Genomic DNA, 14,007 nt, shown 5'->3' with positions numbered 1-14,007 from the left:
ATTCTATTGAGAATAAATATTCTTGAAAAGTAGAATTGCTCCCCAATAGACACATCTGTTACTGCTAATGAACAGTCCCAGTAAATAAATGATTCCAGGTACAGACTAATACCTGAAGAAAAGCTGCTCTGTTTGGGAACAAGGAAAAGAAACAAGTACAGATAGCTTGCAGCATGATTTCTGCTGCCACTGAGCTAAATATTCATCATTTTTCAGTGACCATCGTATTTATTATCTTTTAAGTTCCCACTGGTAATAATATCCGAGAATGTGTACTGACCAGTTACCAGCCACTTCACACTTCAGAGCAGTCTGCTTTAAATTGACCTTTCCAGACTGCTGAGTAACCAGGACCAAAGAGCAGATACATAAAGGTCAAGAATTTTTTCTTCATCTTAAGAAACCATTCAGTTCCATCCCCAGACACAGCTGATGGGGACGAAAAGAGACTAAATTTCTGCGTGTTCTCACTTACTCATGTCATCACCCCAAAGGAGGTAAAACTAACTCCGTAGTACTGTTTGCTTAGGAAGGTAGCAAAGAAGTATCACAGGCTCAATACATTTTTATAGACAGGGTAACGCTCCTGTGAACTCCTGAATCAAGTCTGCTAACCAACATTTGCTTCAAAAACAGGCAGATTAAGTAGAGGGGAAATTCTACACTCATTCCAAGGACTGAGCGAGGTGCCTAAGCACTTTTTTTAGACAATTAACTAATAGAGCTGCTTTATATTTTCTGTGTGTATTTCCACTTGGCTTTGAAGAGACTTCAAAACATGTTACAAAGCAGTTCCTGTTATTAACTGAGGTAGCACAGCACCAGCAGGTGAAGCTGCTATAACAGTGATCTTCCATTTGCCACTTTACCAGAGAACAGAAGACCAACAGGCACAAAGTCCACTTTGGTTGACATTGAGTGTAAAATCTGATCTTCGTGGTTTGAGCGATTTATGGCATGAACAACACACCGCTGACATTAGAAGGACAGAATAACAGTTGACATGCAAAGCAACTACAGTAACCATAGCAATTCTCACCTGGCTTACTCTTCTCTTTTTATCCTACCTCCAAATAGTATTGCAGGTGATTTACTGTACAACCAGACAAACACACCAAACCTAACATGCCAGCTCAGTAGCCTTCTGTTTCCCTTCTCCTGTAGGGAAAACCTCAGCGTATGACCAACAAGAAGGTTCACCCCTCCAAGAAGTGCAGCAACACCATGCTCCAGCCCCATGCTACATGGGCTGGCACCTCAAACAGCTGCAGGCAGCCTCAGTGGCTTTCAGCGACAGCACACAGAAATGTTGTACTGAGTTTTCCAAGCTTTTCTGTTACTCCTACAGGGCACATATCATTGTGCATTGACATGTGTAAAATGAGGTGACTCAACTACGAAGATTTAATTTTCTATAGGATTTCTCCGCTCTAAACACACAGCCTTCTTTTATGTAATCAAATCCCTCCAAGAAGCAAGGACCCTTAATGCCTGTGAACTAGAAAACAACCTCATGCTGTTTACTACATGGTTTTATTTTTCTCTCTTCCCTTCAGTATCATTCTTCAGCAATGGCAATAAAAAGTTGATGATCCTCTGCTCCAAATTAATTTCAAGGACAACAGGTCAAGGAAAATTGGACTTGAAACATGCAAAACACCTGAGGTAAAGGTATAATCTGCTTCCTTGCCTGTCATGACTGAGATAAGAAATACTGACCTAACAGTTTATCTGAGAATGATTCAGGGTAGACCTCAGGTAAAACTTAATAACGAGAAAGGCAGCAAAGAAGATTCTCAAAGAAGCTATGATGATCACACCACTGGAAGACTTTAAAGAAATTTAAAGAAGTTCAGGCAGGGGTATATTTGACAATGCAGTGGAGAAGAGCGAGGGTCAGGTAACTTCCCAGGGAGCTTCTAATCTGTGTTCCTACAACCCTGTAGACTTCGAAGAAACTGCTAACCTGAGAAACTTTACTCTAGACACTGATGCCATCTAGTCTGCTCTAACTTGTCCTGCTATAGACACTCTGAATCTAGAGGTCTTGCTTTAATAACATAATTCAGTGGACATTTAGGGTTTGCTCTTCAGCTAATGAAGACACTGGGTTCAGTTCTGGACTGATGCAGTCTGTCCGTGGAGCTACAGCAATTTACAGTTGCAGAAGTCCTGCCTTTTGCTTCATTTGAGAAATGATCAGTGTTCATGCTCCAGATCCAATGTTTATTTCAGGTCCATCGCTTGTACAATGCCAGAATGCACAAGAGAGCCACTTCCCATTTACCTCCTCTAACCATGTACAACCCGTGAAGATTTCACTTTATCTTGTATTTTGCAGCAATCGTACCCATCCAGTGCAGACAAATGTTACGCCAAGAATATATTGCGGAGGAACCATCTGTCACACACAGAGCCCGGGTGCCAAACCTTACAGTTTTTCCCAAGCAACTGGCAGCATGTACCCCATTTCTGCACAAACCTCTGCAGACACAGGTAACTCCATACCTTTTCCTTGTTTCGTTGGATTGGGCAGTTTTAATGGTGCTCCCATCCTGAGTAATTTCTCTCTCCTGGGAGGCAGGAGCATCTCTCACTGCAAGTGGAAGTACGACGGTCTCCTGAGTTACAGGCAAAACTTCATCTTCAGCTCCCTGCTGCCCTAAGTGTTGTTTGGCGTAGTCGAAGCCTTGCACTGGCTGAAAAAAAAAAAAAAGAAAAAAAAAAGAAAAAGGAAAAAAGGTGGGCAAAAAAGGTTTCCAGCATGTGTCATATGTTAATACAAAATTTCCAACTGAATATAAAATTTCCTCTATCCTTTAACTTCTTTAATTAAATAAACTGGAGGTAAAAATGTGTAGATTACAATATGAATGCCCAACAAAGCAGTTTTTCTGATGAGATCTTCATTCCATGTATTTTAAACATGATTAATTGGAATTAAATTGATCTTGGCTAACCTTTCTTTTGCTGCCTTAACACCCCCAGAAATTCCTCTGACAGACAATGGAAAAACGAACACAAAAAAGAAGATATTAGGAAGGAGAAAAATAAGACCATACAGAAAATGGAAAACTTTGTCTATGAAACAATCTTGTGTTTGCAAAGGAGGTGGGAGTAATTTATTCCAGATCAAGACAAAGCAAAATAGGCACAAATAGAAGTTTCATGGGCAATTTTTTCCCCAAAAAAGATCCTTTTCAGGACAGTGAAATTACATTCCCCCTGGCTTGTAGGTTGCCTACTGAGAAGGTTCTTACTGATTTCACTTGTTTCTCTTGGGAAGTGGCATTCACAAGAGGCTTGCAGCCCAGCAGCTGAGGGCTGCGTGCCCAGGCTCTTCTAGCCTGAAGCCACGGCTGTGCTTTTCCTGCTGCCTCTGCAAGCGAGAAGCAGAAATGACAAACGTGATCTGGGCAATGCAGCCACCAAATGTGGATTCTCCCAGCGGAGAAATTAAATCATTTAAGCAAAACTTAGCTTTCCAAACTGCGTTTTTTATTGGAGGAAAAAAAAAATCACTCAAACCAACTCAGGAAAAAAATATGTGTATCAGAACAATGTCAATTCACCATCAGTACCCCATGGCAAGTCACGATGCTATTGTCCCTGACAGAGCCGTCTGCTTGCCTCCTCTGAATGCAAGGTACTGCAAAAGCAGCCACCAAATTAACTATCAAGGGAGGAAACGAGGAAAGGAAGCAGAAGCTGTATGAAGGCAGCTAGGAAGAACTTACTGCACGCTATCCCAGAAAACAGTATCTTTAACCAAAATAATATTTTTTCAGCCTCATTATCTATATTAACTGTTAGTCAAGACCATCACAGTTATCCTCCAAAACAGGGAACAACACAGAAAAGCTGATGAAATCAGGTATTTCTCCCTCTGTGCCTTTCAAATAGTAGAATTTACAACTTTTAATTCCTATCTTATTTAAAGCAAAAATTAGCAAAGCCAGAACGTGAGAATTTTTACAGAACTCTACGGAGTCCCAGCTTGGATGTGCCAAAGGAAGAAAATGAAGGATTATTTTAATCTGAGTTCTACTTACCACCATGCCTGGTAACAAACTGCATTAAAAATGAATAGCTGAAAAAGCCATCCTCATCAGCGGACATATTGCGTTAAATAAAATTTGATCTTGGAACCCTGCTCTGAGAAAGCCCACAGGAACAGATGGCTTCACCACCCCTGAAGGGAACTGGCAAGGCTGAATCACGATCAGGCACTGCTAAAGCACAGCAAGCATAGGTGTCCAATAAGGCCACAGTACTGAGAAAGACCGAAGGAGAGGGATTTGAATATTGATTTTGAAATAAATGAATGATCAGACAATTAAATTACGCTGTCTGGCAAAGCGCAGAATGAATACAGGGAGTTTTCTGGGACTTTTTTTTTTCTCTGTAGCAATCACAAAAAAGACACTGATATTTAACTAAAAGGAAAGAAAAGAACAAAAAAGGAAACGAAGAATAAAGTAAGGCTACTCCCTCCTTCTGCATATACCCATGTACACAGACAGATTCTCTAATCTTTTTTTTTTCCCATGCCCTTTATCAAATTGATAGTGGCTTTTTTCTCATGGCCTGCAGGATTTGCTTTTGCTTGGGGGTCTTAGACTGCAAATCTTATCTCTGTTTACCTTCAAGCTTATATTTTCATGCGCTAAAAGAAAGGAAAGGTGACAAATCAGATTACAGCCTTTAAAAAAAAGCATGCTGTGAATTTGGAAACAAGAAAGGTAAAAACTAACATCTATCCAAAACCTCAAAGTAAAAACAGTATCTCAAAACAAAAGCAGCATTTAAAGAGCGTTAAAATAAATTCCCATCAGAATTCTGCCCATTTGCCTATGTACTACTTTTAATTTTGCAACTGGAAAGTCAATTGGAAAAAATGGTAACCTTGCCATTTCCCTTCAACTGCGTCCTGATGTCACTGGCTGCTCAGTCAGTTCAAAATGGCAACACAATGCAACATAATTCTTAAGACACTATAAACTAACCTGTACATGAGAAGTCATTTTTTAAACTTTACTGATTTCGCCTTCAGTCTGTTACAACAGCAATGTCATTTCTAATTTACCAGGCAGAGGCAGCAATCCTGCTGTTACAGCGTAGCTCCCTTCTGCAGAACGATACAGTGCTGGGCGTTTCATTACCCCTCTGTGCTGTGCTCACGCATCCTGTCCTGCTGACATGGGACAGAGTCCCCGAAGGGCAGTGGCAGGCAGCTCTGCTCTGCAAAGAACTGCAGCGTCCCTCTGCTCGCAGGAGCAGCAGGACTGCAGCGCCGAACAGGCAGCTCTGCTCTGCCAGCTCCCCTGCTACGGGACTTTGGAAATAGAAACACCTCTCAAAACAAAACCAGCTGAAACCCAAGGCTGTTGGTATCCCATAACACTCTCTTCTCTATACAGTTTACTGTATGTTCTAAAGGCATCATAAAGCTATTGCAGTGATTCAACAGCAAGACTCAGGCTCACAGAAAAAAAAAAATTAAAGCTGTTCCTTAAACTAAAACTAAAAATCATGCTGCTGTGGCTCCACTTCCAGAACAGATTTAGCATTAATCAAGCAGTTTCAGGCACTTTTCTAAGCAATGAAATATATTATATTTATTTTAAATGTGATGTAGATATGTCATCATCCGCTATTTGTATTGCCAAACTGCATGAAATGAAGAAATTACAGCTCGAGTAATTACTGCTATTCCTGATATAACTAATGCTGGAATTAAAAATAAAACTTTTCTTTTCAAAATGACCTTATTGCATTATCTTCCCCAAATACATTCCTTAGCCTTATTTTAAGTAAAGATGCTGAAATCAGGACAGACCAAGCCAGACCATTCCCACCCTGCTGCAGGATTTATCTCCCGTGGTCCATATGCCCGCATCTACCCTAAGCTGGGTCTGGCTGAACCTTTCTGATGGAACCATCTTTGCAAAACTAAATAGCAATCAATTTAGCTTTCATTTTGAAATGCATCACTATCTCTCTAATGAGATATATCTCTATATTTTATGGAGTCTCAAAAGGTACCAATAATGACCTGCATATGTACTAGCACTTTAGCTTGGATCAGGAATGGACTTGTGAAGCGAATCTCCAAATTACCTTCACTGGCCACACTTTGCTTCACATCTCAAAGCTCACGAATCTCCTTTCAGATAGAAGAAAAATGGGAAATGTTACTCTAGAAGTGGGTCTACTGTACTGCAGTTGCAAATCAGAATCATAGAATGGTTTGGATTGGCAGGGATGTTAAATATCTAAATACCTAATAAATATCTAAATATTTAAATATCTAATCCCAACCCCGTGCCATGGGCAGGGACCCCTCCCACCAGACCAAGTTGCCCAAAGCCCCATCCAGCCTGGCCCTGAACAATCCCAGGGTTGGGGCATCCACAGCTTCTCTGGGCAATCTGTACCAATGTCTCACCAGCCTCAGAGTAAAGACTTTCTTCCTAATATCTAATGTAAACCTACCCTTTTTTAGTTTAAAACATCACTCCTTGTCCTGTAACTCCACTCTCACTCTGACAAAGAGTCCCCCTCCTGAGAGCAAATGTGTGGTAAAATCTCCTGAAATGAGTATAGCGTGGATGCTGGCAGCTCAGCACCAACTGTTTTGATCTGAAGATTAAACTCCTGTGTGATGACATTGATTGCTAATGTAAATTTAGCCTGACTGAACAAGTTTCCACCTGACCACCTGTATTACAGCCTGATTAAATTCTGGTTTCTTGGGGAAAAATCAAAATTTGACATTCTCTTTCTTTTTGGAATGACAACTGTGGAATACTAAAACACTTTCAAGTTCTTTGCTGTAACCTCTGCCAGCAGTCTTTTGTTGTTGACGTTGTTTTTTGTTTTGTTCTTTAATAGCAACTTTGTTCCACTGCACAGCATCCCATAATGATGGCCAGCTCAAAACAATGTACGGATGCAGTTTCACTTTGCATATCAGTTGGTAATAAGACTGCATATAAGAAGAATTAAATGTTGCACAGTATTTGCAGTAACCCCTAATAAAGTAGGATCTGTATTTTAGACATTTCAATGGGCCATTATGTGATATCACTGCACTGGGATTAATTTTTGTCACATTTGCAATATTACTTGTTTCAGTTTTTCAGATCTAGTCTTAACACAAGTTTGATAATGTCAGATAAGTAGATGAGCATACTGTAAATGAATGAAAATGTCTTTTCTGTATCATTTTGGATAAAAGTGTCTTTTTCCAGCTGGCACCAGCTGTACCCATCTGCAACTAAGCTAAGCTTAGGAGAAAAGACCTGTCATATGCATCCTTCAACTCTTCCTCCAATTTACATTTTTCAGCACTAGCAGCAGCGAAGTTGAAATCACAATAAGCCTGCTGTCTGCAGCATTAGCAAACAAATGAAAAAAAAAAATCACTTCAATCCCATGCCAATGAAAAAGAACAAAGCCAACTAAAAGGGTGAAGGAACAGTACGACTAATACACACACCCTGTGGATACAGACTCCTAACTTTGGCTGGCCCTGTCTAAAAGCACCATTGCAAAGGCAGACTTTTTCATTACAGAAACAAAATACTATTCTGTAACATATTTCTGCTAGATAATCAAACTGGAAATGTATTTGATTTGAAATATATATATATATATATATCCTTATATTAGGCTAGTAAGTTTAAGGAAAATTTCATTGTTTGAACCCAATCAACAATATCCACAAATAAATTAGAAAGTTCAGACCATCTAAAAGGGAAATAGCATTCAGAGAAATTTTCTGAAGAATTCAAAAAAAAAAAAATCTCTGAATTACCAGCTGGATGGAGCACTTCTGACTGGGACCAGGTCTGAACTACTGCCAAAGCCCACAACTTCAACTGTTGCCACGCACAGCGCATAGAAGCAGCTCAGGCCACGGGTCTGAGAATGATATTCGAAGGCAGAAATGCTGCTGACAAGACCTGGGTGTGATATTCCATGTCCTACTCTGTACACCAGCTTCGTGAAGGAAGCAACTGTCCTGATTATAGCCTACTTAGCCCAAATGACAGTGCTTTCCACCACTGTGCAGCAGCTACTCTGTCACACAGCAAATGCCAAGCTGTGAAGTAATCTGATGAGTTCTGAGTAGAACAGAAGGGTAATTGCTCTGACCAGAGGTATCAAGAACAGACAAGTCCAAAGACCCAACCTGTGAGCTGTGACCACTTGAATTCCAAATACCCTTCACTTGCATCTAGCAGAGAATGAGTTAAAACTTCAGAAAGCAAAGGGGTGTCTTGGATCCGGAGATCAGTCACTCACTTTAGCTCTTTGAGGCAGGTTCATCATGGTGTCCGGTTTGAAGTCATTCTTGTTTTTCCTGCACAGAACTGCCGTAATAATAATGATGATAACCGTAACCACAGCAATGGGAGCCAGCACTGCTGCAATGATCCACAGGTTGTTTGGTGGGTTCTTCACCACGGCTATAGAAAATTGCAAAAACTGGTAAGTTTTACCGTGTAAATGAAAGATTCAAGTTGCTTCCAATAGTGTCTTCAGCTGCCTATAATAATTAGTATAAAAGGATTGTTAGTAACCTAGCTATGCCTTCATATTAATTAAATTAAAAAAATGTATCATACTGTTCAATTCACAAATACCTGAGTTCTCTTCTTATAGCCAGCTGCAAAACTAGCCATCAGCTCCCAAGCTAGATATCACTCAAATATTAATTTACAGAATAAGCACAGACATACACACACAAAAAAAAGATGCAATTAATACATCCTTAAATACGTTTCAAAACAAAACCAGCTTACAGTAAGATAGCATGATAGCATGATAGCATGTGTGTTGAAAGTGTACACAGGGAGTCCATACCTCGTGTCACAGACTTGCAGGCTCAGCAAGAATAAATTGGCTCAGCTTTGAGACAATGAAGTTAAGAACACTAACAGTTATTACTGACATCAATAGGCAATAAGAAAATGATTCTCTCGTGCTCTAGAAATACTTTGTCATAGTTAAGGTCAAAATGAATCCATTATTTCTGAAGGAAGAGAGGTTGGAAAGAGCTATTTGCAGATATATTAATAATGGCATGAGGAAAAGGGTACATTTCAGAAATGCGGTGGTGCTTAAATGTTTTAGACTCCTTTTCATCAGAATAAAGTCCCTTAGTATGCATGCTCAACTCGTACACACATAAACGATCCTCCTGTGACACAACCTCAGTTCTCACTACATTCCTTTCTGGAAAAACACCAGATAATCTCCTTATGATTCTGTGTGTGCTTCACTGAAATATTTTGTGGACTTCAACATACCTTCTCTCTTTATTTTCCTGTGCTACTGGTTACTGGCATGGATAGGCAATTGTGAACAAACCAATGTACAACAGCCTTTCCTACTTCCTGGAGGACCAGTGCTTTCAAATGTCATTGCACTTATTAGCTGTCAGAGGCACACAGCATCTCTCAGGATCAGACTTTGAATGCACACCATCTTGCTCAGCAGCAGCTATGAAAGCCAGCTGAAAGTCCTTTTGAAGGTTGAGTCCCTCTTCTTTGTATATCTGCAACTTCTTGCAGAGCCAATACAATATTGGGCTAGGCAGGAATAGCACCGTTAGGTACCTAACAGCAATTGTATGCTTAGAGACTCTCTAAAACCCACACGAAACCCCAGGATTAAGTAACCTTTCAAGGTTCACTTCTCAATGAGCTTATATAATTCTAAATTAATGACCCTGGACATGTAGTTTGGCAATGAAAGGGCTGTGGGGAAGGAAAGAGAATCTGAATTTCATCAGACAACAATAAGCATAACAATAATCACAGACTGCTGTTGCATAAGCAGAAAACAATTTTTGAAAAATCATAACTATTCTTTGGAGAGAACTCAGAAGAAACAATGGCCTTATGACTAATAGGACAGGCATTTTGGAATCCTAGTTTGCATCTTTAGTTCAGTTACTGGTTTGCAATGTGACCTTGAATAAGTCAATCCACAATTCATGCTACTCCACAGGATGTTGGTGGATTTCAAAACAAGCCTTTCATTTTGCTATAGCTCAGTCCCTCACTTAGGGAATGGTAACATCTCTATTTTTTGTTATTACTCATCTGTCTTGTCTAACCAGACTACAAGCTCCTGAGGGTAGATGTCTTTTCTTACTGCATTTTGGTACAGAGCTTTTCATTCTGTTATAACAGAAATTATAATGAGTAAAAATGAAATGCACACAAAGTATTTTCTTTGGGAATACAAAGGCAGACTACAAACACTGTGTCTAAAATGAAACAAATTGATTTTTTTTTCTCTAAAAAGGTATAAAGGTAGTTCTACTTCCTACATTTCAAATACTCTGGCTTCACAATCTCAGTTAACCAAGGCCGTAACTTCAATTTCTGTAAGTTTTGTTTATAATATTCTATGCAAGTTTAACTTGTATGAAAACATGCAGTTGAATGAGGCTGCCTTCTCAGACCATGGAAACACAAAGTTAGATCATCATCATCAGCTGTCATATAATTATCTAAACACCCATATAGATCATAAAACTGCATGAAGAGTTATAAGGCTGCTATACATTTCCTACAGCTATTTTAGTAAAAACAACACGAAGAAATACTGTAATTGAAAACAAATTAGTTTGGAATTTAAATGCCAGACTTTATGAAGACAGGAATGGAGATCTAGGGTTTTAGTCCAGTCAAAGTCAATTACAGACCGTAATCAAATCAAGAATCAGGTACAATATTGTGCACTCCCTGGAAATGATATCGTACTTAAGTATTCTAACTCAATCATATACTTATGGATGATACATCAATTACTTATTACAGTAGTTCCTTCTTTTCCTATCACCATTACGTGCAATTATTTCAGTATCACTGCTCCTCTAGGCAGAAGAGATGGCTGAAATAATGGACCCTGGAAGTCCCATTTTATACACTTTTTAGCCAGTAAGGAGACCCAGTATGGAAACCCCGAATAATAACTTTAATTCCACCTGGATAAACATCTTGGAAAAGTGGAGAGATTGTTAAAGACATCAATTCATACATTAAACTGTTATTTAAATAAAATAGAGAAATTTCAAAAGGACTCTTACGATCAGCTTGAACTTGAATCACATAACCTAACGTCAAGGCCATTCGCTGGGAGTCAACAGTACTCAGAATTTTGGCAGCTGCAGTGCCCAGCAAAGGTTTGCCATTGTATAAAGTATAGTACGTCAGTTCCGCTGGCTCCTTGGGTCCTGGAATTCGTTGTATTTTAACCATCTTTCAAAAAAAAAAAAAAAAAGAGAGAAAGAAATTAATTTCAGTTGTATCATATCATCAGAAAACCAGCAAGAAGCTACCTGAAGGCAGCGCACACAGTCTGTCAGACCCAATGTAAGCGTAAGCGCCATGCAAATAGCCTCAGAGGAGCAGAGCTTCCTCTCACCACATCCCAGTGTATTAAAATTAGTGAGGACTGACTGCCTTCATAAAAATCCTTAAACATAATCCTAATGTAAACTCCTATACAAGGAAAAGCATGCAGTAAAAAAAAGGAAAGGGCATTAGAGTCCTCTGTAAAGAGGGAATTCTTAAAATCAGTCCTAATGTTGAAAGTTACACTTTACCGGCACATTGCAGTTCAAAAATTCCCTCACATTTTACTGCTACATTCATTATTTTTGATCCCAGGCTAACAATAAAAAGAACCACGTTTTCTCAATTTTATTCAGCAGAACACCAGCAGAATTTTAAAATTGTACCTCTACCTTTTATTTTTTTTTTTTGAGATTCTTCTCCATTATGTTGAAGCCTAAAATATGTCATATTTTCACAGAGAATTTTAAAAGGTTCCCAATTCCCATAAATAACAATGTATTTCTTTTAAAAATTCTTTCATTGGGAAAATACACAGAATTGTGGGCAAATAAGAAAAGTGGTAATTTGTTTTTACATAATGTGATCTATGGACGTCTAATTTGATGACTAACCATGTATAAGGACTGCTTCATACATTTTTTCAACAAAAATAAAAAAGTTCTGCCTTTATTGATGGAAGAGCTAGGAAACTTCTTTTTTTACCCCTTAAGAACAAAAAGTCAGAACTATTCATTATTTCCAATATAAGACTTTTTGATAAAATATGTATATTGTATTTATCTTCACAGGAACCGAAGGCAAAATATTTATTGACACTGATTAACTAATGACAGCTTTTAGAAGATGAGAGGCATGAAAACACGTCTGACTTTAGAAAAAGGAATTCATTAGTAACGCCATGCATATTGCATTCACTGCTTTAGTGTTGATGAAAAAAGACAGGAAACCTCAACCCGGTTCGAGTTTTCCGCACAAATTCAGGCTGTATGCATCCAAACAAAGCGCTTTCCAAAACATGTCTAGGTGTAACTGATGTTGCATCAACCACCTGTACAGTGTAGCTGCCCACAGTGGTGGCACGTTTAAATCGTCTTCCTTGCTGATGGGACATCATGAACAGCGGGGCCAAGCGCTGCTCCATCAGTCTGGCAAAGCTCTGGTTGTTCAGTCCCAGCAACGCAATATCAACCCCTTGTATAACTGTGGGAATGGAGAAAAGCAAACATCAGCACATCTGACACCGACAGGTTAAGTAACACATGGTTTGCAGGGCTGTTTGACAGGGACCAGCTAGATTAGAAGGAAAATAACTGGAAACTCTTTCAGTAGAGTTCTGCCCTCTCGACGATTCCCAGCAGGGATATCCTGTGCTTCTGTTTCAGTCACTGCACTGTGCTTCTCAGGTAGTGCCAAGGATGTTTCAGAGAATAAAATCCTCCAAAAACATTCTTAAGCTTTTAGTTTACCAAAAGGTCTTACAAAAGCACCTAATCTGTAATCTCCCATGTAAAAAGTCAGTGAAAACCTGTTTGAGAGCTGCCTGATTTGATGCTTGTCAGAGGAACAGTTGTTAACTAAAAGTGTTGTTAACTAAACAACACTTTTTTTTTTTTTTTTATCCAGCAGTTTTGAAACCTGCAGTTAGAATTTTGTACAACTGTTTGGAAAAAAATATTACTTGTTCGAGAGCACTGAACAGACATTTCGTAAGTGCTAATGGATGTAAAATAAAACGTACGCTGAATTTACATAGTTCAAATACAGCATGCTAATTTAGTTCACATATGTGTATGATTTCTCAATATTATTTAAAAATTCATTTGGGAACATCTTTTTTTTTAAACAACGCTGTTTCTATTGTAATACCAACAGTATTCCATTACAGTAAGTGCACGAAGGCATGAAATGGAGTATCAGGTTCATGGGGTCCATGTGGGGGGAGCCGTACTTCAGAGGATGACAGTCTCTTCATGTATTTACTTTTAACCTCAAAATTAGGAATAGATGTAACAGAAACCACCAAGTCACACTGGATATTGGAAGAAGACTACAGAATCCAAGCCATTTCATGTCACATTTCTTATCCTTTGCTCTCCTGAGCATTAAACACAATGATAACACTCTTGTATCTACTGACTCGATGGTGTCTGGGAAAGGGGGTCTCCTCCCTCTTGCCCAGTCAGCACTTCTGAAGTCAAAACGATTCTGAACGACAATATGATACTAGTGACATGATTGTGATAAAGCAAGGATTTTGAAACATAGTAGCATTGCCTGCACCTTTTTTTTCCTGTAAACATGAAGTGATATGTTTAATGCTTCAGGTGGAAGATGCAAAAATTCCTGGACCCAGACACAGTCAACAAACGATAACAAACTTTCCTCAGTTTAACAGATCACCTTTCTTCCTCTGTAATATCTACAAGCCTCTTTTGTTTTCAGATGTAAATCTAAATCCCAGAAACAAACAAACAAAAACTCTGTGTTTTAAATCGCTGAAAAGACAATGTTGCGCTTGTAAATGCTTAAACCCCGGAATGGCATCAATTTTGAGGCATGTGTTAAATGCAGGAGATTCCTGCGCTTAAGGTGACAACTCACAGTTATGTCCAAGAGTAACTTAAAATAC

At 39.0% G+C, this 14,007-nt stretch overlaps 1 protein-coding gene across 6 annotated transcripts in view; it reads right to left on the bottom strand.

The window, feature by feature from the left end:
* The window catches only part of KIAA1549L (KIAA1549 like), a 104,314-nt gene that overhangs the window by 41,663 nt on the left and 48,644 nt on the right, over nucleotides 1–14,007 (bottom strand). For all 6 annotated transcript variants that reach the window (XM_068685093.1, XM_068685088.1, XM_068685089.1 and 3 more), the window contains exons 9-12: nucleotides 12,427–12,578; nucleotides 11,108–11,279; nucleotides 8,311–8,474; nucleotides 2,509–2,699 (exon numbers count right to left, since the gene is read on the bottom strand). In XM_068685093.1, the coding sequence (XP_068541194.1) occupies nucleotides 2,509–2,699; nucleotides 8,311–8,474; nucleotides 11,108–11,279; nucleotides 12,427–12,578 (679 nt within the window). The remainder of the gene's footprint in view (nucleotides 1–2,508; nucleotides 2,700–8,310; nucleotides 8,475–11,107; nucleotides 11,280–12,426; nucleotides 12,579–14,007) is intronic.

Source organism: Anas acuta, chromosome 5 (assembly GCF_963932015.1).
Source record: "Anas acuta chromosome 5, bAnaAcu1.1, whole genome shotgun sequence".
In the NCBI taxonomy this organism is placed as follows: Eukaryota; Metazoa; Chordata; class Aves; order Anseriformes; family Anatidae; genus Anas; species Anas acuta.
Note: the sequence above shows the minus strand (reverse complement) of the source record. Positions and strands in the feature narration are given on the sequence as shown.